Source organism: Gopherus evgoodei, chromosome 3 (assembly GCF_007399415.2).
Source record: "Gopherus evgoodei ecotype Sinaloan lineage chromosome 3, rGopEvg1_v1.p, whole genome shotgun sequence".
NCBI classification, from domain to species: domain Eukaryota; kingdom Metazoa; phylum Chordata; order Testudines; family Testudinidae; genus Gopherus; species Gopherus evgoodei.
In genome coordinates this window covers 158,119,973-158,147,199 of record NC_044324.1, presented here as the reverse complement: position 1 = coordinate 158,147,199, position 27,227 = coordinate 158,119,973, and the positions used below count along the sequence as shown (strand labels likewise).

The 27,227-nt window shown below is 40.4% G+C and overlaps 1 protein-coding gene across 1 annotated transcript; it reads right to left on the bottom strand.

The window, feature by feature from the left end:
• Window positions 1-210: 210 nt before the first annotated feature.
• On the bottom strand, window positions 211-27,021 carry YIPF4 (Yip1 domain family member 4). Its single transcript, XM_030557126.1, has 6 exons — window positions 26,828-27,021; window positions 15,529-15,691; window positions 11,402-11,573; window positions 7,919-7,996; window positions 6,853-6,966; window positions 211-1,811 (listed from the first exon to the last, which is right to left on the bottom strand). The coding sequence occupies exons 1-6, from the start codon at window positions 26,910-26,912 to the stop codon at window positions 1,674-1,676; spliced, it is 750 nt and encodes a 249-aa protein (XP_030412986.1). The 5' UTR covers window positions 26,913-27,021; the 3' UTR covers window positions 211-1,673.
• Between the last annotated feature and the right edge of the window lie 206 nt (window positions 27,022-27,227).

Genomic DNA, 27,227 nt, shown 5'->3' with positions numbered 1-27,227 from the left:
TTTCTCTGTTTACAGTATTGTGAGACTTAGCAAAGCTGGGATTCTCTATCGCAACATTTGTCCAGCACCAACTTTAAGTAGTTTACAGGTAACCACGCAGAGAAGCAAGTTACAGAAACTAAAAAGTTTCTTTTGAAGGCTGAGAATTTAACTTATTAATTAAAATTTAAACGATTATTATTATAAATTACATAAAATTAGTAATTAAAGTTTCAAGTTATATGGATAATTTTATTAAAAATATTGCAGAATTGAAGCTAAATCACAGTAGTTTGACTACTACTACAGAGCACAGACAGTTCCTTATATAACCTTGTAATGTTTGATAGGTTTTTTTTATTTGCAGTAAGGTTGTACTATTATTTGAGACAAAAGTTTGCAAAAAAAATACTGCAAGTCAGTCAAAACCTATTTCCAAACATTACCTACTAAAGATAGCAAACAACTTTACTTCAATAAAGTAAATATCATGCTAAGTTACTTTCAATAATGTTTTTTCTTTCCATAATTTCCATTAATATTATCAACATAAACCATTACACGAACAATTTATAGTATATACAGGAAGTATTTAATGTTATCACAATATTACCTAATTTGATAGTCAAAATTAGTGTGAAAATTTGTTGCTAAGTCCCTAATTCTGCCTTACTTACTCAATGGAGGCAGAATCAGGCTTTTAAGAATCCTAATATTTCATTTTACAAAAGATTAACAGTATATTAGAAAAACACTCTTGACTGGTTAAATTACATACCATTAAAAGCAGTACAGAAGGAGGTGTTACAAAACAGATACAAGGTTAGGGAAGCATTCTGTTTATTTTGTCATTCACAAATTTGATACATTATCTTCCTTCTCCCACACCTTACTCCAATGCTGCAGCTGAAAGTTGTCTTGTGCGACTTCAAATTCAGATCTTGTTAAATATGAAATAATTTGATTCCGCAAATAAGCCATTTAATGAATTAATGTCACACAGCATATGTCTTGCTCCACTGGGCAGAGATATAAATGCAAATTTTAATTCAAATGCTTGCGTCTTCAAGTGTTGAAAACCCAATGTACGTCTTTAAACAAGGAGTATATCTGCTACACACAAGCAATAGATACAAAATACACGTACACTTTTTTTCCCCAAATTAAATTAGAATTTATAAAATCTCAAACGCTAAATCAAAGAAATCTGGGGCTTTAACATAAAAAATACTAATATCTTCATGTCTCAATTATAGAGCCTATTCGGTGAACCATCAGGACTGTTTCATAAATATATACAGAATTTGCTGTGCCAAAAAAGCCAGCTATATTTAACTGAAAATAAAAATTGCACTTTGAGACCATTACCAATATTTTTTCATATTCCTGTTCAATGTAATATTGTAATCTGGTCCTGGTGCTTATGGCACAGGTATCAAGCTGTAATTTTGCTACACAATCTTATAAAACATAAAGTTCTTATATTAATTCATGAAAAATCTAAAGAATCTTAAACCTAGAACTCTGATACAAATCCACATAGCTATAATTGCTTAATTAAATAATATACACAAAACTTTTCAACAACTGGATACAAAACAGTCACTCCTGTTTTCTCCAGCCTCCTTAATCTTATGTTTTACCAGTCTGCATGTGAATAAAATATTGTTTCTGGCCACATCCAACACTTCAGGTCACACCCCAGTGTACAAGGACAAGAAGTAGATGTATAATAAAAAGATTGGATAAATCAGAAGGGGCTTCTTAGTCTTAAATTCTTCTCCAACTAGTAATGAAGCAGCACTGTATGCAGCCCAAAAGACTCCAAACAGCTTAAAAAGGAAAAAAGTATAGTTAGCTGACAGTACAAGAAAATCTGTCCAGATACCAATACAAAAATCAGTATTTTTTTTAAGGTCATTAGGAAAGAAACCTTACATTGAGTGTTATATTGAGAACACATAGTATGTTATTTTCTTTGTGTTCAGACAGATATGCACCATGTTGGTCTCTAAGTATTTTCATTCATGGATATTTGAGAGATTTTACCTACATGTATTCGTACTAATAATCTCCAGCTCTTATGTATTGGTTTTCCTCAACAGATCTCAAAGCACTTTACAATGAAGGTCATTATGTGGCATCAGGCATCTGCAAGTGCACTCATTTGAATTTAAAAGTCTATAGTTACAATAAAGCAAACAGTAAGTATGCATATTCAGATAGTATAGATCTTTATTCCAGGGGAGCACTATTTAACAACTCTTCATTCTGTTTTAGTCCTCTTCAAATTGAACTTTTTTCATGATTATTAACTGTAATTCTGCTTCTCTGAATGTCATCTTGCAAGATTATTACTCTTGGGTCTTGTACCTCCAATGCAAATCATGTGAAAAACTTAAAAAAAATGTGGCCTCCTCAAGTACCTGTAGGCTGGTGACCTTAGTCATTTTACTGAGCATTCTCCTACCTCAAGTGCTCTGGAACATACTAACCAATTTCTTTCAATAACAGGAAGCAAGAGTTTCCCTTAGCCATAGACATAAAAAGAACATTTTTAAAAAAATTCTGTAGATATTAACATCCTAGAGGTAACAGCATGAATGCTCACAAAATTGGGGCTGGGGTGCAGGAGGGGGTAAGGGCTCTGGGGTGGAGCAGGGGAGTAGGGTGCGGGACAGGGTGCAGACTCTGGCTGGGGGTGTGGGCTCTGGGGTGGGGCTGGGGATGAGGGATTGGGATGCAGGAGGGTGCTCTGGGCTGAGATCAAGGGGTTCGGAGGGTGGGAGAGGGAATAGGGCTGGGGCAGGGGGTTGGGGCACAGGGAGAGGCTCAGGGGTGCAGGTTCCAGGCGGTGCTTACCTCAAGCAGCTCCCGGAAGCAGCAGCCACATCCGTCCTCCAACTCCTACACAGAGCTGCAGCCAGGTGGCTCTGCGTGCTGCACGGTCTGCAGGCACTGCCCCTGCAGCTCCCACCGGCTGCAGTTCCCACCAAAGGGAGCTGCAGGTGCAGCACTTGGGGCGGGAGCAGTGTGCAGAGCAGAGCCCCCTGGCTGCCCCTATGCATAGGATCCAGAGCGGAGCCATGCTGCTGCTTCCGGGAGCCACATGGAGCGGCCTCCAACCCTGCTCCCCAGCTGGAGCACCAGAGCAGGGCAAGCCCCAGACCCCACTACCCAGCAGGAGCTCACGGGCCAGATTAAAATGGCTGGTGGGCTGGATCTAGCCCGCAGGCTGTCGTTTGCCCACCCGTGGCCAAGAGGGTGAGACTGGGATTTTCAAAGGGGCTGAAGGAAGTTAATGGAAGTTGGGTGCCTATACTATGGCCTCTTTGAAAATCCCAGCCTGAAATCAAGAAAACATCATATCCAGAATCCTCTCACTGTGAAGTGAAGCAGGGTAGATGAGTGAGAGAGAATCCTGAAAGATTAAGGGTTGAGTTTTCCAAAGGACTTAAGTGACCTTGTACGTAAGCAACTTTGGACATCTTACCCTATATTTGTGAATTCTTCCCTGCACATAAGTAGTTTCCCCTTCCCTAAAGATGTCATCTATGGTAGAAGTCTCACTCTTGGAAACTACAAGCTCCACAGTGTACCAATGGAAAATGAGGCAATAACTACTACAAGAGACCCATATTAGTTATCTTAGAAATGGGATTTAAGAACTCCCAGAACACATCTGGCCCAAACACAGGCTGCAAAATGTCTCCCCAAATAACAAAACTGTTCTAACACATTTCCCACTGGAAAAAACAAAACCTCCAGGTACAGGCAAGCTTGGATTCCTCTGCTTTGGATGCACAATCATGTTTGCAAAGTCAAGGCAGGAACACTTTAAAAAGACTGAACACAAGCAGCAGTGCTTAGTGAATATGCAGTGTGTCACATAAGTAGTTAGAGTGCACGTGCTTGTCACTGACACATCTTGAGGCAAGCAGAATTGCCTGTCTTTCCTCAGACCAAGTGAGCCTTGATACAAACCTCTAGTCTCAAGCTAATGGGGTCATAGTGTAAAATATAAACACACACCCATTGTTAGAGCGCTGCGTGGATACAAAAATTGTATCTGCATCCAATCCGCAAAAATGATCTGCGGATATAAAGCGGATATCCGTAGATTTGCAGGGTTCTACCCATTGTCCTCAAGCAAGATGGTTTAGCACACTGGTGTAAAATGAAATCTATGAATTGGAGGGACTATTAAAGGACCTTAGTCTGTTGCAAGCAATATTCCGAAGGATCTGTTCACATAAGTAGTGGAATATGCACGTAGCCTCAAAAAGTTCTGTGATTATATGCTCAGGCATGTGACTCCTAAATTGAGACTCTGCGGAGGCTGTGTCAGGAAGGAGAAGAGGTTAGTGACTGGAATTCAGTAAGATATTCATAGCCTTTAGCAAAGGCTGCAATGGTAAAGTCTTGAGCTACATCACTTGGAATTGTCAGGGAGCGCCTTTGTTGATTGTAATTGGAAAAGAACTGGCTGGAATGTTCCTGCGCACCCTCAAGTTGGAAGATTCTCACTAGTACATACCCTCAAGCCAACCTATAGGTGCTTCACAAGGCTAAAATGTCTTAGATACAGGGCTTTGGTCCTGCATTTTTTGCACTGGAAACTCAAGTGAATTGTGCACATATCTGCTTAAAGTGACCATAAGACAATAAAATAATGACCATGTAACTAAAATTTAACTAATGTAACCTTATTTTTAGAATTATGTATTAATTAATGTACAGGCAAGTAATTAAAAAATGATTAACCTTCTGCGTATATAAATTAGCGGTAATTACAGGTAGCAAAACCACAACCACAGTGCAACTGCAGAGTAACTGAAGTGTAATTCAAGTTTGAGGAAATTAGAGTCGTTACTGGTAGCCAACAGTAAAGATAAACTAACAAAACTGATCAATATAAAAGGAATACAGGACAAAGCTAGTAAGGTTACCTTTTGACTGACAACCCCCCCACCTCCCTGAAATCTGGCAACAGTTGCAAGTAAAGATTCATGCAGTTGTGCTCAGGCTGTATGGCCTTTATAGAATCACACATAGCTCTGAGACCTCTCAGGGTATGTCTACAGTGCAATCAGACACCCATGGCTGGCCTGTGCCAGCTGACTCGGGCTAAGGAGGGCTGTTTAATTGCAGTGTAGATGCTTGGGCTGCTCACCTCACCTCACAGGGTCCTGAGTCCAGGCTCCAGCCAAAGCCCAAACATCTACACTGCAATTAAACAGCCCTGTACCCTAAGCCTCACACACCTGAGTCAACTGGCATGGGTCAGTCACACATTTTTAATTGCAGGGTAGACATACCCTCAGGAAACTTTTGCCATACTAATACAGTTCATTAAAGTTCTCTACTGCCACAGGCCTGGTAGGTAAAGCTGGGCAAATAAAAGATTTTTTTGGTTCACTGGCAATTCAAAAATGAAAAATTGTTTCGGTGCGAACCAAAAAAAAAACAACAAAAAACCACCAACACTTTTTGGAACCTTTCAGCAAACTGGAAAGTTGAAAAAATGTTTTGTTTCAATTTTGAGTGTTTAGGTTTTTTTTAAAAAAAAAGTTTGAAAGCCTTTTTAAATTGAAAAATCAAAATGTTTCATTTAGGGCTGGCAAATGATTTATAAAAAATGCAATTAATCACAAAATTAAAACACAGTTGCGATTAATCACAGTTTTAATCACACAGTTAAACAATAATAGAATATCAATTTAAATTCAGCATGGAAATGTGTTCTCTGAAATGGTAGTCAAAGCACAAAGAGGCATACACATATTTAGCGCATCTGCCTTATTAATACCAAAACTGGCTACAACAGAGCCATGCAAACACCAGTTCTCACTTACAGGTGACATTGTAAATAAAAAGTGGGCAGCATTGTCTCCTGCAAATGTAAACAATGTTTATCTGAGCGATTGGCTGAACAAGAAGTAGGAGTGACTGAGTGGACTTGTAGGCTCTAAAATTTTACATTGTTTTGTTTTTGAATGCAGTTGTCTAAAATAACAAATAAAAAAAATCCACATTTGTAAGTTGCACTACAGTACTTGTATGAGGTGAACTGAAAAATACTCTGTTTTGTTTCTCTTTACAGTGCAAATATTTGTAATAAAAATAATAATATAAAGTGAGCATGGTATACTTTGTATTCTGTTGTAACTGAAATCAATATTTGAAATGATAGAAAAACATCCAAAATATTTATAATAAATTTCAAATTGGTATTGCATTATTTGTTAAACAATGTGATTAAAACTGCGATTCATTGTGCCTTTTTTTAACCTAGTTAATGTAGTCTGCATTAACCGCTTGAGTTAACGGTGATTAACTGACAGCCCTAGTTTCATTTCAGAAGTGTCAGAATGAAACATTTATACTTTTCCTGACATTTTTTGGACACAAATTTGGAAAACCAACACAAATTTCTGAAACGTTTCAGTGTTACCAAATCTGCACTGTGTTGCTAAAAAAAAAAAGTTTTGTTTGAAAAATTTTGCCCAGCTCTACTGGCAGTTGACTTTGGGCTTGTCAGTTCTGGCTTTCTCTGCCTCAGTTTTCCATCTTTGTAATGGGGATATCACTACTTACCTTCTGTGTACAAGTGTTTTGAGATTCCTACTTCTACTACCAAGAGGTCTCTGAACATGACTGATGTTACCATTCACGTTGCAATAACTAAACATATCATAGGGAATTATAGGGAAGACAGAGTGACTTCCTGACCTCTGTTTCTGGACAAGAGGGTCACAAGAATTCAAGCAGTACTTTTAAAATTCTATCACAAGTTACTAAAATTATTACTTTGTTCAGGGAAACATACTATTTTGAAGCATAGTGACAAACAGTAAACATTACTGAACTCACTTTTATTAGTGTAGATACAGCTTCAAATGATCCAACCACCAAGAGGACAGGTGCTATTACAATGAGTGGAAGTAGAGAATATCCTATCACACCAAGAACTTGCCCATATGCAACCTAAAAATTATAAATCAATTCATAAAGAATAAAAAACATTTCTTCAATCTAGCTCCTAAATGTTGTCAACAGAGAAAACACTTACATTTTGTCATGATGGAATTAGTAGCTATTCCAGTAAGTGTAGTGTTGAGTACATGCATCGGTCTTGTGGCTCAGAATTAAAGTTATTAAAATGTGCAGAGAGAATTTTTGATATTACTGTCATTAAATGTAAATTCACAGGGTAATATATTTATGCAAATTATAACAATTCATTACTTCCAGTCTTTTTAATGCCAAGGTTCTTTACTGGTAATGACAGAGTAATGCATTTCTAAAAAGTATTACATAATTACGGCAGCATTCAGAAATTAGTATGGTATGTATGAAATACCCCCTCAGATTTCAAATTATCAACTCGATAATGGTCATTAATTCAGAATATCTGCAATTAACCCCCACACAAAAATAACTCTCCCACTGGGATGCCTAAATTAATGACAAGTTCATGTTAGCAGCGAAAATTGTTGTAAGGATGCTCTAGAAGTCTAGTTGTATTTCTGATATACTTCTGGTTCTGGCCAGGTTGTAAGTAAATGCGAGCAGTTTAAATAAATGCATGAGAAATTGACGAAGGGTCTAGTTTTGTTTTTTTAAATCCAAACTTACATGAACAAATGAGTTTGTTAGAATTTAAGGAAAAGATTTGGATTGGTTCTTATTTTTAATCAAAACTTGTTCACTAGCTAGCAGCTATCTGACTAACTCTAAGAATTTACCTTGAATCTCAATTTCAACAGAGACCAAGATGTTCCACACTGTACTATAATTCATGTCTAAATATGGGAGGTCAAGATTTTTGAGAAAGTAACTACGTGACTTTAAAGTGCCACAAGTTGGGCATCCAAAAACCCAAGTCACTTCTGAATATTTTATATATCTATTAATCACACTTCCACATGCTACTTACTTCTCCTCCAAGAACCCTGGCCAATAAAAAAATTGTCAAGGATCCGAATATCCATATAGTTATAATCCAAGAAACCACCTTAAAAGAGAGAGAACAATCAGTTCTTATCAATCATTTTTATTATAATTCAGAATTCATTTTGGTTTCATAAGAAAGTCAACTGCAGCAAACCTTGTATTATTCAGGATTACAATGGAATTTAGAAATAAAATTCAGATGTTTTATTATTTATACAATATCTTTTCTGACAAGTTTGCTTGTGCATTTGGAATGCTCAAACAAGAAAATATGGTAAAACTAGTGTGTGATTATCAGAACAGGAAGGTGTCAGTAAAATTTTTGGAATTAAAAGAACTCTGGCTAAATCTTAGTGAATCCACTGATGAGAGGGTTCAACTGAGTCTCAGATTTTATAGGATGGTAACATGTTTGTTTTCATTCTACTCTGAAACACAAAAGGAAATCAATATCTCTTCACATCCAATGAAAAGCATGCCCAGACAACATTGAGCGGTTAGCTTAAACCAACAAAACAAACAGAAAAATCAATGTTCAGCTTGTATCTCCTTTCTTGGTTGATGAAGATCGTCTCTAGGGATGACAGAATACTGTGTGTCACCTTAAAACTACAAAATCAAAAGAATAGAGATCTAAGTTATGACTCCTAACTCTTTCTACACCTTGATAGTACTTCTAGTTTAAGCTATAGTCTTCCTCCCAGGTTTCTTCCTCTCCTCAGTTCTTAATATGAATATGAAACTCGCTTAAATTATCATGCAATTCAGGTCCCTAGCCTACACTTAATTAAATTGCAGCCCAGCTGATCTGGAGTGCAGTTGCTAAGCAGAATAAGGGAAATATTGCTTTTCCTTTGAAAATAGCGCTTCTACAGTGGGAACCTGCACCCCCAGGACAGCCTCTGAGCTTCAAAGTATGGTTGCATTTAAAACTCATATGCCCTGTAAAAATCAAAAGGGGAAGGTGAAAAGATCATGAAGCTGGTGTCACTATAGATTTTGTCTCTTCAGCTAAAATTCTGTAATAATTTAAAAAAGAACACATCATAAACCCATTATATTTCACTGTGGAAAGAAACAGTGCATACCTGTCTTTCTCTCCCCGCACCTTTCTCCCATCCAAAACAACAAATCACATTAATGTGTCATATGTAAAATTAGTCAATTATACTAATAGAAATAAGCCATTCAAAAGTGAGTGTTCGTCAGCTTTTATTGCACACCTTAGGGAGGTTGAAGGAACTTCCTTTCAGGCTCATCTCTCAAAATTAATTACATCAACTAATAGCATACTGTAATACTACACATCCTAGTATGGCTTATTGCTCAGGCTGTGAGTCTGTCACAGAGGTCACAGATTCCATGACTTTGTGACCTCCATGTCTTCTGCAGTGGCTGGCCTCGGAAGCCACGTGCGCAGCTCTGGCAGCCCCTGGGCCCAGCCGCATCAGACACTGCTCAGGATGGGGGGGGGGGGAGCTCTGGGATGAGGCAGGGAGCTGGAGTGTGGAAGGGGGTGAGTTCTCTGGGTGGTGCTCCCCTGGGGGGGCTCCCCAGGAATGGCAACATGTCTCTCTCTCAGCTCCTAGGTGTGGCTAGGCAGCTCTGCACGCTGCCTCCACCTGGAAGCAACACCCCCAAAGCTCCCACTGGCCAGGAACCGCAGCCAATGGGAGCTGTGGCGTGGGTGCTTGGGGTGGGGGCAACACGTGGAGCCCTCCTGGCCGCACCTCTGCCTAGGAGCTGAGGGACATGTTGCCGCTTCTGGGGAGCCACGCAGACCAGGTAGGGAGCCTGCCAGTCATGCCAAACCTCCCACCCCCGAACAGGGCCCTGGGCCACCCCAAAGCACCCACAGGGGCTCCTGGGCCGCCCCCGAGCACCCAAGTTTTAGTTAGGGGTATATAGTACAAGTCATGGACAAGTCATGGGATGTGAATTTTTGTTTGCTGCCCGTGACCAGTCCATGACTTTTACTAAAATACCCGTGACTAAAACACCGCCTTACTTATTGCTATATTTAAAGATAGGGTTAAAGGAGTTTACTCATTATTATAAGTGGAGCTTGCAGGGGGGCTCGCTTAGGTGCTACCAAGAGAAGACCTAGGTTCATATCTAAGTTCTGTCACTTTTTAAAGGTTGCAGTGATTAGAAGCACTATGAGGGATGTTATGCTTGGGCAATACTGGAAAAGTGGAAGAAAGGCCAAGCATCTCTATATTATAATTCTTGCTGGCCAATCAAAAGCTGCATTCTCTGAGTTCTGAAGGAATCATAGGAGAAGTCAAGTGACAAGAGATAGAGGTATTAAGAAGATTGAATAAATTCTATTATGAGGGTGGGACCAAGAGAAGGAAAAGGTATCTGAGAGGACAAAAAAGTACCAGACAGTTATGGCATTATTTGTAACCACAATAAATTCAAGATCTTTATACAAAGGGTTTCTGGTAATAAGACCAGTAAATAAGTTTTATATTATCTGAAAAAAAAAAACTTACTACTATGACTATAATGCAGAAGGTTCAACCAGCAAGTATCTAACTGCCAACTGAATAAGCCACTTTTGAATTAGAATTCTTAGTTACCAACTTATTACTAATATGTCCAGACACAGAGCTAATTCTTCCCCTCTCTAGAAGAGATGTTCTTACTAAAGATGTTTGCAAGAGTATGTGCCTGGGTAACGTGGCTGGGCGGGGGGAGTCTTTTAATGGTTTCCTGTCCCCAAACTTTTTTGTGAAGCATGTAGGAAAGCCAACTATCTTTTTCACTGTGCAATGCAAACAGATGACAGTGGTAGGGGAACTGAAACATTACGAAGTTAATAGTACAATCAATGTAAATTGTATTTGAGAACTAAATTAAAGATGGGAGATGATTTCAGAGGAGGGAATGTGTTCATACAGAAAAACATGGTGCAGACATTCTACTCTATGATCGTGCCCCAACTACAGAAATGTAAGTGACAATCTCTTTCATCACTGATTCCTACGGGTCTCTTAATTTCAGTCACAATTTACATTTTATTTAACATAGATGAACCAGCATTGTAAAGGTGCCATCTTTTGCTTTAGCCCTGCAATGAAATATACCTATTATGTAGGTTTTATGTTTTAGTCATTCCAGTTAGTATACAGCTGAGCATCTGACAGATTGCATATCATTACAAGCCTCCAGAAATCCCACCCTTCCTTCATTTCCATTTCAGAGACAAAGCTTGACATTTTTATTCTAATTAACCTTAGAAATGTAGTTCAAAGAACATTTAGTATAGTATTACAAGTCTTTTTAATATGCAGAAGGACACCCATGAAAGAAATATATTTGGAACTAGATGTTCCATTCTTCTCACTATACTCACAGCAAGGGGAGAAGAGGCTTTCCACCTGTTTATAAATATGACAGATTGTTTAGCATTCAAGTCGCAATATTTAAAGTTCTCTTTAGAGAAAAGATTTATACCTACCTTGAACTGTCCATATAATGAAACCATGGAGAAGAAGAGGACAACTGCCAGAGGGCCCCAAAAATCAGGGTTATCTCTCACTACCTGTCTATTAAACCCAAGAGATGGCATAGGCATCAGCACGCATCGAATTTTGTAGTAAATATCCTTCAGATCAATGTCCAGTTCCTCCCTACAATTGTAAAACAAAAGCTTTACTACATATTTTGGTACTGGAACAGTTTGTGTAAAGAGAATAATTCATCTTTGAGAGCAGGTTAATTAAGCAGTGAGTCTGTAGTTTGTTCATTATCAGCATGCTTTCAGATGCAGTGACACAGAAGACATGGAATACTTCCAAGATATACCAGCAGCATAAAGTGAAATCTCAACATCCTATTGAGATAAAAAATATTTTTACCATTTAAATATTTCTTCAAGAAACTCTTGTTAAATTTCTAACAACTTTATTCAACATTAATGCAATTTTATCATTAACTATATTGAAATAAATACTGTGGTTGGGAACACAAAAGAAGGGTAAAATACCCTACAGTCTGAATTAAAGCAAAGCTTCTGTCCTCCAACATCTAGGCACATGTATGCCATATTCATCTGTCAATATTTTTTTACTGTCATGCTATTTTAAAGATTATATACATTGAAATATGCAACCACATATAAATAAATGTAATGTGTGTAGTCCAACAAAAGATAATACACGCTCCCAACAGGGAACAAAAGCATAGGAGTCATTAATCCTCAAAGTGTTTAAAAAAAAAAGCATACAAATAAGCTGAAGTTGATGGTCTTTTAATTAAAGGAAAGGTAATTGATTCAACTGGGTAGTTTCCCCCAGGACAGTTTATGCCAATAGTTCAACTGGCTGGTTTCCAGCATGAGTAAACAGCAATAACTAAGGGCTGATCAAACCAGTAAAATATGTTCTATCAGCAGATCTTGCTATTCTCCAACCTCCCTCTTCCACTTAAAGGCCACAAATTAGTCTTAAAACAGACAGGGATGGCATGGTATATCTGATTCTCTATTGGTGTAAGGTCACCGATGGACTCTAGTGCAAGTTAGGGCCACCCCTGCGCAGTTGGAACTAGGCCACTCTGAAGGAGCTTCAAGAGATTTCCTACAGCTGCCCATCTGAGCATAGGTCTGAAAGTACAGAATCAGGACCACTATATTGGAAGGCACAGATCTGGGTTCAGTTCCCAGCTCTGCCACTGGTTTGCTGGGTGACCTTGGGCATATCGCTCTCCATGCTGTGCCTCAACTTCCACCTCTATAAAATGAGGATAATGATACTGGCCTCCTTTGTAAAGGACTTTGAGTTCTACAGATGAAAATCACTACAGAACTGCTAAATTAGATTAAGTTATTGCCTGATTTTTGTCCCATGATGCTCAGTTACAGTGTACTCTGGAAATAAGAGGGTCTTTGTTGTATAGCCTTCTCTCAGAAAAGCTGGATCATGAGTTAAGTCTAGTGAAAACAGGCAGCTACACTGTCTCCCCAGAAAGGGAATATTCTTTATTAAGTCTATTGAAGTTATTTTTGTATATGCAAGTCTTAGGATAGTTTATCTCCTTCTGTTATAGCAAGTATTTTTACTGAATTTTGCCACAATGTTTTTAGCACCTTCCACTGTGTAAGGGACAGGAGCATGCATTTCTCTCCATCCAACCTAAAGTCAGCAACTATTCGTTTTACATTTCATTCTGAAGGTCATGTGATATAATCATTTAAATTCTGGAGTTAAATACATAGACCCACCACTAAATAAGTTCCATCATGTATATGCATTTGTCTGTTGCCTGACGTTGACTTTTCTCTCATTCAAGAGGGTGGTGGCTGTTATTGCAGGTGAGCCATGAGTAAGGCCATCCCTCAGTAAAGACAAGTTTATCCTATGAAGTCTGACCTTGACTCAATTGAACAGAGTCAGTGCTGGCTCTCAGGCAGCCTGCCATGTTTTAAATCCATAGAAGCATTAGGGTTAGGAGCTTTGTCCTCCAATCGTGAGGTGTAATAAACATTAAGAGTTCACAGATCACCTTTTGGTTCACAGACTTGGCCTTTATAGTGTACAGTCTTACGTGACAGAGAGCACCTGTGCTTTGTCACCCCCAATGGAGCAGTCTAGCTCTCTAGGAAAAGAGATGAAACAAAAGGTTAGCGTGCGAATTTTATCATATGAAAAGATATTTGAGGTTCACTACTCTAGGAGATGCAGATTGAGTTTTAATGTCTCCAGAAATATCTATCGTCTCCCAGCACTTTCTGTTTGAGGATCTCCAAGTACTTTACAAAAAATAGCAAGTATTATCTTTGTTTTGCAGAGAGAAAACTGCAGGACAGATATTAAGTGTATTGCCAAGACCACACAGCAAATTAGTGGTAGAACTAGGAATAGAACCAAAACCACCTGCTTCAAAGTGACCTATCCATTAGATCACAAAGACCAACCATAGCTCTTTACACAGGGGGAAGCAAGGGTTTATCAGCATTATGGTACGTTTTGGCTTTAAACAGATTGTGTGCCTTTGATGTAACGTGAAAGGATGTGGGAAAAAAGCTGTACTTCATTTATAATACTTTTAAAACTGAGTTTCAGTGAAACAGCCTTGATCTGAAAAATCCTAGTATACAAGACTACAGTGCAAGAATTTTTTTTCTCTAGTATTTAAAAGCCCTGATGAAGTCGATTTATATCAGAGGAGTTAAACCCTAATTAAATCCAAATCTTTGTCCATTTAATTCAAGACTACAGTGATGACCACCACTATTTCCAATACCTTTATTTCAGATAGTAACTGCTAGTGTTCACCTGATATTTTTTAAGTCAGTGTTGTTGATTGCTTAACAAAGCTAAACAAACTCATCTTAATAGCAGCACAACAGAGGAGGATAGAAAGGACATGATCTAAGGACTTGTCTGCACTACAAAATTAAGTTGACTTAATTCAGGTCATCCTACACAGTCATTGCAGTAATTCAACTGGCTGTTGGTGTCCACACTACCCTCCTCCTGCTAGCGAAGCATGTCCTCACCAGGAACACTTGCATCAACTGAAGTGAGGCATTGTGGGGCACTGACAGCTGAGTGTGGGGCACTGATAGCCGCATGGGGCTCACAGCTGGAGCCCCTCATCTGCTCCAGGGTGAAAGCCCCAGCTGTGAGCCTCCCGCAGGCTTAATTTCATAGCACAGAGCCTACCAGCAGTGAAATTGACATTCTTGGCAATTTCACACTGCTATTGTCTCTGCTCAGAGCAGCTGCACTCTGACAGCTCTGGGACCCCCATGGGTAGCTGGGAGCCCAGGCTCTCAGTACCCGTAGCTGGGTTCGGAGTGGGAGCCCAGGCAGCAGCCTGCTGGGAGCAGGTAGCCAGAAGTCTGGGGGGCAGCCAGGTTCTAGCTGGAGCCCCACACCCACCCAGGGATGATAGCCCAAGCTGTAAACCTGGCTCAGGGTTCACAGCAAGGAACTTAACAGGGACTTTTTTGTCAGTTTCACAAATCCAGCAGAATTGACAAGTATTGTAGCCATCAGCTGATGTAAGTAATGCAGAGTCTACAGCAACAGTGTCGCCTAACTACACCAACATAAGCCCTATGCCTCTCATGGAGGTGAAATTATGATGTCAGTGTAGTAGGGCATTTACATCAGCAAGAACAAGGCTGCAGTGTATATACTGACACAGATCAACATAAGGCAGCTTATGTTGACCTAACTCTGTAGTATAGACCAAGCCTAAGATTTGATTTTTTGTTAATCATTAAAAGAACAAAAGTTTAAAAGAAGCAGTGAGAAAACAATCTTTTGTGGTACTCTGTATGAGACAAGGCCAGTTATACTCAAGTTTTACCTCATACTTTCCACCCTCCCCTAAAGCAAGGCAAGCAACATGTTTCAGCTGCTTCTTCCCCACAACACAAAAATAAAACCTGAATAAAGATAATGATGTACAATGTTACAAATACAATGACAGACTTAAAGTTAAGCCATTTATCACTGTGGAATCCTAGTCACAGCAAAAAGACTAACTGCTCACCAAAATTCAGGAAAACAACCAAAAAAAAAAGTTATTAACCAGAAAATGAAGATAGATATCAAAAGAGCAATTTTGACATACAGAAGTGGCTTGTTATCTTCTGGATCATCATCTTCTACTTCCAGAAGCCAGCCATATCCTCTCTGTCTCAAAAATGTTGTTGCAGTAGATTCTTTGATGAACTCTCCCCCTCCTCCTCCAAGATTTAGCTTAACATCTGGAGATGCTATAGAGCCACTAAGATCTTGGAACAAAAAGGAGAGAAAGACATGTTTATATCTTCACAAAAGCCATTTTGAACTGCTACTCCTATTTTTTCAGTATTCCAGTAGGTCTGCCCTACACAGATTAATACCAAGGAATATTTAAAGTTATAGAATAAAATTGTACACTATAAGAGATGCATAATTTGAAAGTGATAAAATATTTTATATAGACAGAAAATGTTGACAAAACTATTCAATTATTTATTGCTCTAGAGCCAAAACTGTCCAACTTCAGTGTCTAAAGTTACCCCATTCATTTAGATGTCTAACTGTAGACATTATGGTTTGACAGTTTTGGACTTACTGATGTTAGTTAAATGACATTACTATCGTATGCCACAATAGTAGCAATTTGCTTAGTACTTCAAGTGCACTAAACGCAACCTATTTGCATTCCAGCACCTTTCTATTCCACCCCATTTTTCCCTTGTATGCATGACTGGTTACAACAGGAAAACCTTTTGTAGACACATTTCAATTTGTAACCTGGATTTTACACAACTCCATAGCCCCTGCTTTTATTTATTCAGAGCTAGCATCAAGAGAGATTCTCAGACTTCTCTGACATAGAAGCTTCACTTAAAATTAAATTAAAATGCAGAGCCCCCCCGGACTGGTGGCCAGGACCCAGGCAGTGTGAGTGCCACTGAAAATTAGCTCGTGTGCCGCCTTCGACACCCATGCCATAGGTTGCCTACCCCTGACATAGAGTAGCAGAATAATAACTGAAAACAGAACAAAGGATGTAGTAGGAAATTATGGGAAAGGTCACAAAAGAAGGGATGCCATTCTAGGCTGCATTTTGTGTTAAAAAGTTAGAGAATACCCTGTGGAGAAGTACCAATCTTCCAAAAACACAGAGTCTCAATCACTATTTGTTATTAGAAAAAGCACAACTTTTGTAGAAAGCTTGTGCTGAGTACACTGGTGTAGAACCTTGCAAGAAAGAACTCTGATCTCATTTTGTTGGCTTCAACCTCTTTGTTTCACATGTTCTCTTTAATGAAACTCCATTTGCCTCCATTTCCCTGCTCCCACCTTCCTGCCTTATCCATACCATCCCTTCCCCATGAAATTCTCTCTATATACACACTTGTTCATCAAGAAACCAATCTCTCAGCAGTCAAATCTATCTGAAAGTCACTTCTGCAATGTCCAGGAGTAGAATCTAAACCAAATCAAGTTGTTTAAAACAAAACACAAAAACAATTTAAAGTATTTCTATTCCCAGGTGTCCTTCCCCTCCTTTTGTCAGATTGTGACATCTTTTGTATAGAAACTCTTCTTTTTGAGAGCTTTACAGCAGTAAGCATAGTTGGCACAGAGTAGATAGATAGATCACAATGGCATTTCTGCAAATATTTACAATATGGAACCTGGAAGCACCTCCAGTCTTTAAGAATATTGCCCAGCCAATGCTAGGGGAAAAGTCATTTTTTTCTGTTTATGTGGGCTTTTCACACAGCAAAAGAAAGAGGGCGGGGAGCAGGAAACGTAGGAAAAGTGTCTATGAACCATATAATTGACAGCAAACCTGGGTATAGACATAGTATCTAGAGATTTTTTAAGTTTGACAAAGTCTGTTGTTGTTATATTTTTATGTGAACGATATACGGTAAGCAAGCATGCAAATACACTAAGTTTTTAAAAAGTCAGGATACAACCTATAATGATGGTATAACAACTCAGTCTATTCTGTTTGTATGCATAAAGTTTTCACTTAATGCTCAATGTTAAGACCAATTTAGAATTCTGCCTTAAACTCAGTTAGCTAAACGATTTACTCTTAGAACCTAAAAGTTTTCCCTGTGTGGGGTGGCTACCTGCTCCAGCCCTTACAGGGTTAAAACCAGCCCTAGAACAGCCCAGGCTGAATGGGAATCAGGCTCAGTTGGGGCCATGCCCCAATCAGGGCCCAGCTGGCCCTATAAAGGCTTGAGTCAGGAGCTCAGGCAAACAGCACGCATGCGCACACACACGCGCACACACCTCTCAGAATGGAGCAGGGCTGGGGAAAGGCCAAGGGAGCTCTGGCCTAGGAAAGCCCCAGGCTGCAAGCCTAGAGTAAGGCCAACAGGGCACTTGAGTTGCAGGAGGCAGCCCATGAGTAGGCAAGGCTCATGCAGGAGATCCAGACCCCCCCTTGCCTGTGATGAGTGGCTGATTCCCTGGGGCAGACTGCAGTGTATGTAGGGGGTGGGGGTTCCCCATGAGGGGAGACCCTGAGGTTGGGGGTTATTGCCAGAGGGGCAGCACCCCAGAGAAAGGGGCACTGGGGTCCTGGGAGGGACATGGGGCCAGCAATAAGGTGGATCATGGGCCTGCAGAGGGCACTCTGATGGCTGGAGAGCTAATTCCTGAGACAACCAGTAGGAGGTGCTGCAGGGGTGAGTCCCACCTTGTTAAACTGCTGTTCAGCCATTTTCGAATTGCAAAAGGAAGTATTTACTGGTTTGTAATTTTATTTTTGGTAATATCACTGTGAGCCAGGAAGCCTCCTTAATGCCAGCTGGCAGAGGACATACCATACCAGAACTCACATCACACCTGACACACTTATTGCCCCAACCCACTGTTATAATCTAGCTAAAAGGTATCATGTTAGGTACCGTATGCAAACTGATGACATGCTGTTCATTAATATTACGTGATGTATGTGTGCTTGGAAATATGTCTTAGAAGGTGTTTGGCAACCATAAGCCCAGCCTGTCTTAGACAAAGGAATGTTGTTTCACCTGTCTTACTATGTTTCCAGTGTAAACTGAGCCAGGTAATATGTCAGAAGACAAAGAAAAGTACACCTACTTAGACAGTACACACAGTCCTCAAACAAAATGAGGAGGGGGGACCACAACGATCACAATAGGAATGAAGCCTGCTCCACCACAAAGCCTTCCTGGCTCTGGCATCAAAGACAACAGACTTTGAAAAATACAAGCAGAAACAGAATGCCATTTAGGCATCCATCTCTAGGTGGGCAGAAGGGCCCAGAGCTCCTGAAATGCGAGACAGGTAGATCCTTCAATCAAAGAGGCTGAAGTCTTTGGGAACTGACTACAGATAAGAAACCTATTTAGACAGAAGTAACTTTGCTGAAGTTAATTTTAGTCACTAGAAAGTGTGGGTTTTTTTGTTTCACTTCTAACATTTCCTATCTCTTTCACTTACTTGAAATCACAACCCTATGTTCTTAATAAACTTATTCTTGTTTTTATTACAAAACCATCTCAATGTTGTGTATTAACAGGCTAGTGTGTGTTTGTCTCTTTGGAAGCAGCAAACTGAACTTTCTCTGAGGGTCCAGTGAGAGGGTCTAGATGCAGAAAAAGACATCTCTAGGAAACCTGGGAACTGGGGTTCACTGACTGTCACTTGTAAGGCAACGTGTGGACTGGCAGAGTCTTGACGGTTGCCGGCAAGGCAGACAAGCTGGAGTGCTCACAGGAAACTGATTCACAGTTTTGAGGGTGACCTGAGCAGGATGTCACATTCACCTGTGCAGGACTTTTATTCTCTGTTTATAGCAATTTAAAACTAGTCTGACAGAACTCCCCTAGCTCTTGACAGCAACAGCTTGAGCAGCAGAGGTGTGCATATGCAAGCAAGGCCTCCTATTCAGTATCATTTCTGAAGCAGAAATGGACTGGGAGAGGCATTTGGAAGTTTAACTGAAAGTTGTCCCTGGATTGGCACTGGAGAATGCCTCAGAAGTTGTCCTCATCCATCACTGGCAATTTTTAAATTGAGATTGTATGTTTTTTTTCAATAGTTATGCTCTAAGATTTATTTTGGGGAAGTTCTATACTCTATAGCATACCAGAAGTCAGACTAGATTATCACACTGGTCCCTTCTGACCTCCGAATCTCTTAATCCATTACCACAAGCACTCTTGTATTGCATACTGATGTTTGGTTCCAGGAGGATATCATTATCTACAAAGTTTGTCTCATGGAGAGGTATACTTTGTATTATGAATATAGTTGTTGCCATCAAACCCAACATTTGTATAGCATAACAAGCAGTCACCTGCTTAACACTTCTACCAGACTGGTAAGGTTTTGGATCCTGTCTTAGGTCAGGAAGATTTATAGCCAAACCCTATTTAGTAGGACTATTTTATGGCAGTGGTCTGTTATTGACCAGCTGTGACTTTGAATAGTTCATCATGAATCCTACACACTTGATCATGTAGTCCTACTGAACCATGTTCAGGACATATGTTAGAAAGGACATGAGGCCACAGGAAATCAAAAGCAACCAGTCTACCTCTAAGGAAGTCCTGCAGTTACTGGTAATGGTATGATGCTATGGAACCTTTCAAAAACTTGTTTGTGGTGCCTCACTGAGGCATAGCATCCTGTGCAAGTGGTACTGAGCTCTTTTGCAGACAGTCAAATTGAAAGCTGGCTTTCAAAGCAGAATCTTCTCTGCTCCTGTTTTGAAGCAGCAATACAATGGATGGGGCGCTTGTATCCTTTGCTCACTGAGAGGAGGCATCCTCTAAAAGAAATAAGTCAGAGACAAGGAAGATAGACAGACAAAGGAGTGGGAAAAGAGCATAGTTTTTACACCAGACAGCAATTTTTGCCAGTGAGACTACATCTACATTGGGGAAAACTTGTAACTAATTTTTCTGCACAAGTTGGCTCCATCAATGGATGCACTGGTGTGGACATGATGCAGGTATTGAAACCACCAGTGTTGTGTAATCCTATTTAAACTTTTACTACTTTGTCATACTAATAGTGATACTGACACACACAGCTTTTTGTAATCCTGCAGGTTCTTTTAGCTAGAGATTAAGAATGGCCAAATTGGGTCAGATCAATGGTCCACGTAGCCCAGTACTGTCATCCAACGGTGGTCAGTGCCAGATGGCTTAACGGGAATGAACAGAACATGGCAATCAAGTGATCCATCCTCTATCCAGTCCCAGCATCTGAAAGTCAGGTGCTTAGGGACACCCAGAACATGGGGCTGTGTCCCTAATCATCTTGGCTAATAGCCATTGATGGACTTATCCTCCATGAACTCACTCAATTCTTTTTTGAACCCAGTATACGTTTGGCCTTCACAACATCTCCCAGCAACAAGTTCCACAGGTTGACTGTGCATTGTGTGAAGTACTACTTATTTTTAAAAAATAAAACAAAACTGCCACCTATTTTATTTCATTGGGCAACCCCTGATTCACGTGTCATGTGAAGGGATTAATAGCACTTCCTCATTCACTTTCTCTGCACCATTCATGCTTTTATGGACCTCTGTCATAAGTCCTCCCCCCCTCATTTTTTTAAAAGCTAAACAGTCCTAGTCTTTAGTCTCTTTTCAAATGGAAACTGTTCCATATCTTAATCATTTTTGTTGCCCTTCTCTGAACTTTTTCCATTTCTAATGTACCTTTTTTGAGTTAGGGTGAGCAGAACTGCATGCAGTATTCAAGGTGTGGGTGTACCATGGATTTATGTAACAGAAGTACATTTACTGTATCATCATCTATCCCTTTCCTAATGGTTCCAACATTGTTAATCTTTGACTGCCACTGCACATTGAACAGGTATCTTCAGAAAATCATCTACAAAGATTCCAAGATCTAAGTGGTAACAACTAATGTAGACCATTTTGTACACCGCTGGGATTATGATTGCCATATGCATTACTGAGCATTTATCAACACTGAATTTCAGCTGCCATTCATGAGAAACTCTTCAGTCTGGTTTGGACTTAACTATCTCAAATAATTTCATATCTTCAAACTCTGCCACTTCACTATTCTACCCCTTTTTCCAAATCATTTATGAATATGTAGAACAGCAAAAGTGGTGTCCAAGGATCTGTATTGGGACCATTTACTTCTGTCCATTCTGAAGAATGATCCTATCCTTTGTTTCCTGTCTTTAATCAGTTACTGATCAATGAGAGAATCTTACCTCTTATCCTATGACTGCTTACTTTGCTTAAGAGCCTTTAGTAAAGTCTAAGTACACTGAACTGTCACTCTTGTTCACTCCTTCAAAGAATGCTAACAGAGTGATGAGGCATGCTTTACTTTTACAAAAACTGTGTTGACTCTTCCCCAACAAGTTGTGTTCATCTACATGTTTGATAAATCTGTTCTTTACTATAGTTGCAACCAATTTGCCTGGTCTGGCAGTTACGCTTACAGACCTGTAATTGCCAGAATTGCCTCTGATGCCTTTTTTAAAAGTTGGCATCACATTAGCTATCCTTCTGTCATCTGATACAGAAGCTGATTTGAGTGATAGGTTACATACCACAGTTAGTACTCCTGCAATTTCATACAGGAGTTCCTTCAGAACTCTTGGGTGAATACCATCTGATCCAGTGGATTATTACGGTTTAATTTATCAAATTGTTCCAAACTCCTCTATGAATACCTCAGTTTAGGTCAGTCCCTCAGATTTGTCACCAAAAAAGAATGACTCTAGTGTGAGAATCTCCTTCACATCCTCTGCGACTAAGACAGATGCAAAGACTTAATATAGCCTGTCCTAATCCTGGGGGACTTCTGTGCCAAAAGTTAAAAATTCTGTGTACAATTTTAAAATTTTGCATATTTGTCAAAACAATATCATGCCAGTTTGAATTATTTTGGTAATTTACTTCAACATATCTATCAGCAAATGTCTGTAACACTACAGCCAACAACAAAAAAAAGTTCAGGAAATGTTTTTTGAGAGAAAATTCTGTATTATGTGTAGTAAAGAATATAAGTAATTTAAACTACAGTACAGCAAATAACCTCACAATAACTATTCAGCATTTCCTAAACATATAGGCAGAGCTACTGTTAGTTTCTCAACTAGAGTTTGCAACATAAGTGTACCTGGATTAAGGCAGTATAGAACCCAGCAACAAATAGTGGCTCCTTGGCACTCACTGAACAAGACGTTGAAATAGTTCAGAAACATTTTATGTTATGCAGAAGTGTAACTTATGCATACAGAAGTCAGAAACATTAGCACTGTAATTCAGAGAAGTTTTATATGTAAAATGATGCATGAGGGGGGTGCACATTCAAAACAGGTCATGAATGTCAAAACAAGAAGTATACACTAGAGCTTTAAATTAAAAAACACAGTAAAAATCAAAGTCACCGTGGCTTGGCTTAACCATGTAAAAGAAGCAATGAGACAAACGCATCTTGTAAAAAGTGGAAGTCAGATCCTAGTGACGTAAATAGAAAGGAGCATAAACACTGCCAAATTAAGTGTAAAAATGTAATAAGAAAAGCCAAAAAGGAGTTTGAAGAACAGCTAGCCAAAAACTCAAAAAGGTAACAACAAAAAGTTTAAATACATCAGAAGCAGGAAGGCTGCTAAACAACCAGTGGGGCCCTGGACAATTGAGACAAAGCACTTAAAGACAAAAGTCATTGCGGAGAAATTAAATGAATTCTTTGCTTCAGTCTTCACAGCTGAGGATGTTAAGGAGATTCCCAAACCTGAGCTGTCCTTTGTAGATGAAAAATCTGAGGAGTTGTTACAGATTGAAGCGTCACTAGGAGGTTTTGGAATTAATTTATAAACTTAACAGTAACCAGTCACGGGGACCAGATGGCATTCACCCAAGAGTTCTGAAAAAACCCAAATGTGAAATTGCCCAACTATGGTTTGTAACCTGTCCTTTAAATCAGCTTCTGTACCCAATGACTGGAAGATAGATAATGTAACCCTAATATTCAAAAAGGCCTCTAGAGGTGTTCCCAGCAATTACAGACCAGTAAGTCTAATGTCAGTACCAGGCAAATTAGTTGAAACGATAGTAAAGAATAAAATCTTCAGACACATAGAAGAACATTAATTGTTGGGCAAAAGTCAACATGGTTTCTGTAAAGAGAAATCATGTCTTACTAATCTATTAGAGTTCTTTGAAAGGGGTCAAACAAACATGTGGACAGTGTACTTAGATTTCCAGAAAGCCTTTGACAAGGTCCCTCACCAAAGGCTCTTATGTAAATTAAGCTGTCATGGGATAAGAGGGAAGGTCCTTTCATGGACTGAGAACTGGTTAAAAGACAGGGAACAAAGGGTAGGAATAAATGGTAAATTTTCAGAATGGAGAGGGATAACTAGTGGTGTTCCCCAAGGATCAGTCCTAGGACCAATCCTATTCAACTTATTCATAAATGGTTTGGAGAAAGGGGTAAACAGTGAGGTGGCAAAGTGTGCAGATGATACTAAGCTGCTCAAGATAGTTAAAACCAAAGCAGACTGTGAAGAACTTCAAAAAGATCTCACAAAACAGCAAATGAAATTTCATGTGGATAAATGTAAAGTAATGCACATTAGAAAAAATAACCAACTGTACATATAATATGATGGGGGCTAATTTAACTACAACTAATCAGGAAAGAGATCTTGAAGTCATCGTGGATAGTTCTCTGAAGACTTCTACATAGTGTGCAGTGGCAGTCAAAAAAGCAAACAATGTTAGGAATCATTCAATAAGGGACAGAGAATAAGACGGAGAATATCTTATTGCCTTTATATAAATCCATGGTACGCCTGCATCTTGAATACTGTGTACAGATGTGGTCTTCTCATATCAAAAAAGAGATCCTGGCATTACAAAAGGTTCAGAGAAGGGCAACTAAAATGAAAAGGGGTTTGGAACGGGTCCCATATGAGGAGAGATTAAAGAGGCTAGGACTTTTCAGCTTGGAAAAGAGGAGACTAGGGGGAGATATGGTAGAGGTATATAAAATCCTGAGTGGTGTGGAGAAAGTGAATAAGAAGTTATTTACTTGTTCCCATAATATAAGAACTAGGGGCCACCAAATGAAATTAATGGGCAGCAGGTTTAAAACAAAAGGAAGTTCTTCACACAGCACCCAGTCAACCTGTGGAACTCCCTGCCTGAGGAGGTTGTGAAGGCTAGGACTATAAGTGTTTAAAAGAGAACTAGATAAACTCATGGAGGTTAAGTCCATTAATGGCTATCAGCCAGGATGGGTAACGAATGGTGTCCCTAGCCTCTGTCTGTCAGATGGTGGAGTTGGATGGCAGGAGAGAGATCACTTGATCATTACCTGTTAGGTTCACTCCCTTTGGGGTACCTGACATTGGTCACTGTCGGTAGATGCGATATGGGGCTGGATGGACCTTTGGTCTGACCCAGTATGGCCATTCTCATATTATTTTATACTCAGCAAACTAAATAATGAGACCTTCTATAAAGAGTTTTTTAAAAAATTAATTATACATAAAAATACTCCCTTAGGTGCCTGATTTTTAAATGGTGCAAAACACTGCATTTTAAGGTGACAGTTCTGCTCAGACTGGCTAGTTTAAACAAATTCTTAAAACAGAAAAATACTGAGTATGTTTACAATAAAGCAGATATGTTTTTCTAAACGAATGGTCAGTAGATCACCACATTAGAGAAAGGTGTATTTGATCCTTAGCACAAGGTAGGGCAAGAATGTAAGCAGGCTCATCTTGGTGTCCATCTCAACATCAGAAGGGGGTGGGAAAACTTTACATGACTCCCTTTCTTCTCCAGGAATCAGCAAGTATACACTCTGGAGACATGCAAGAATTGCACATAGGAGAAAGGAATCAAAACAGTGAGATCTAGTAATAGAAAGCAAGAAATAAAACAACACCACTTAATGTCCCCAGCTGATTCCCAGGTGTCCTAGATTAGAAAAGCATTGGGAGTATAGGCTCCAACATAGTAGTGGGGTGCGCAAGTCATTGGTTGCACAGAGGTGTGGGATCATCCTGCAGCCCTCCTCACCTCTCCTGCACATAGACTTGGTGGCAAGGCTGCACCCAACCCTGACACAATGCAAGGGCCTGACCCACCTCATGCCTGCTTCAGACACATCCCAGCATCCTGTCCCTCTGCACAGGGCACAGCACAATAGCAAACAAGAGGGACAGAAACTTGCATGCACACATGGGCAGTCCTAAGACAGTGATTTTCTTCTCCTCTGTCTGCTCCTGATGCCTGAACAGATGCACTCACTTGGGATTGCTGTCTGGGAAGGATGCATGACATTCCACTCATGGCTTCCCTTCACCTCTCCATCAGAATCAATTATTCTTTGGGGAAAACAAAAAACAAAAAATCTGCAGAGGACATTCATTCTGCACTTGGGCAGAGGCATAGAATTCCCACTGGAATATTCTCCATGATGGCTTGTTTTCCTTGAGTAGTCCTTTAGCATCTCACTCATCCAGTAGTGCCACTGATTGTTTGGCAGGTTATTTCTGATGTTCCTAAAACAATTTTTTGCTGCTAGTCTGAGTCTTTTGCTAGTTGCACTTCAACTTCTTGTTTGGCCTAATTCTACTTTTACACTTGATTCACCACAGTTTATGTTCATTAATAAATCAATAAGCACACTCCCTTTAGTCTTCAGTTTTCTGGTAGATTTCCATACTGGTTCTAGTTTCAGGATGGGCTATCTGTAAATCCTGAATTACGTCTGCATACACATGCTCTCAGAGCCACCAGTTATGTTTATACACATTCAATGATCATTCATACTCTAGGGTAGATATTGCGGGGGGGGGGGGGGGGGAATGCAGCTGCTAATCGGACTGCAGGCGGCATAATACTGGTTTACTAAACACGAATGCATATCTTGAGAGGAAGACAGCATTCTCCCGAGGCACATTTTGATACATTACAGCCACTCACGCAGTATTGTCAGCCTATTCACCACACTATAATGTAGTGCGTCGGCCGCACAATACTCGCTGTCAGATACCTACTGCTCAGCGCCAGGCATGGGGGCGGGGGGACACGACACCCAGCCTCCCCCCGATCACAAGCACGAATGTGTCACGGCGCGGCGAAGGCCTGGATAGCACCGCTGCCGGAGGAGGAGACCAGCCCCACAGGCAGCTGCCTGTGCCACGCAGACTGAGCCGCAGCCCGGGCGCGCAGCTAGGATTTTGCAGGAAAATTGTTACGTTTTATTCCCTCCCACCCACCTCAAGTGCCCACACGGAGAGACGCTGCCGGGTCCCCCACAAGCCCCCGACACCCACAAGCGTAACGGGGCAGGGGCCACCTCGACTCCCAAAGAGGGAGGCGCCCCCGGGCCGGGAGCCGCGAACCTGCCCAGCCCCGCTCTCACCTTCCGCCTCGGCCGAGGAGACGAAGGTGAAGTCCCCGTTGCCGGGCGCGTAGAGGGGCGGCTGCTGGGGGCCCGGGGGCTGCATCGCCCCGCCCGCTGCGGGGCCGGAGAAGGCGCGACCGAGAGGAAGGGGCGCGGGCCTCGGGCCTCCCCAAGACTCCACTCCGTGGCAACGGGCCGGGCCAGCAGCTCCACGGCGCAACCGTCTGTGACAGGACAACAACAATGCCACTGCCCTTCCGATTGGCTGTTTGTAAGGAGCCGTCTGATTGGTTGCCCGAGCGGCCCTTCCGATTGGCTCTCCGGCAGCATTTCAGGGCGGAGACTCATTGACCTGAGTGTAAAAAAACCTTCTGATTGGTGGAAACAACGACTGAGGGGCGGGAAGAGGAAATAACTC

Bases quoted from the DNA above. Each gene is read 5' to 3' on its own strand.
- YIPF4 (XM_030557126.1), bottom strand. From the start codon at position 26,912: ATGCAGCCCCCGGGCCCCCAGCAGCCGCCCCTCTACGCGCCCGGCAAC. The intron at 15,692-26,827 runs GTGAGAGCGGGG...TTTTGTTCCAAG, and splicing joins CTCCTCGGCCGAGGCGGAAG to ATCTTAGTGGCTCTATAGCA. The intron at 6,967-7,918 runs GTAAGTAGCATG...TATAATTTTTAG, and splicing joins CCAGGGTTCTTGGAGGAGAA to GTTGCATATGGGCAAGTTCT.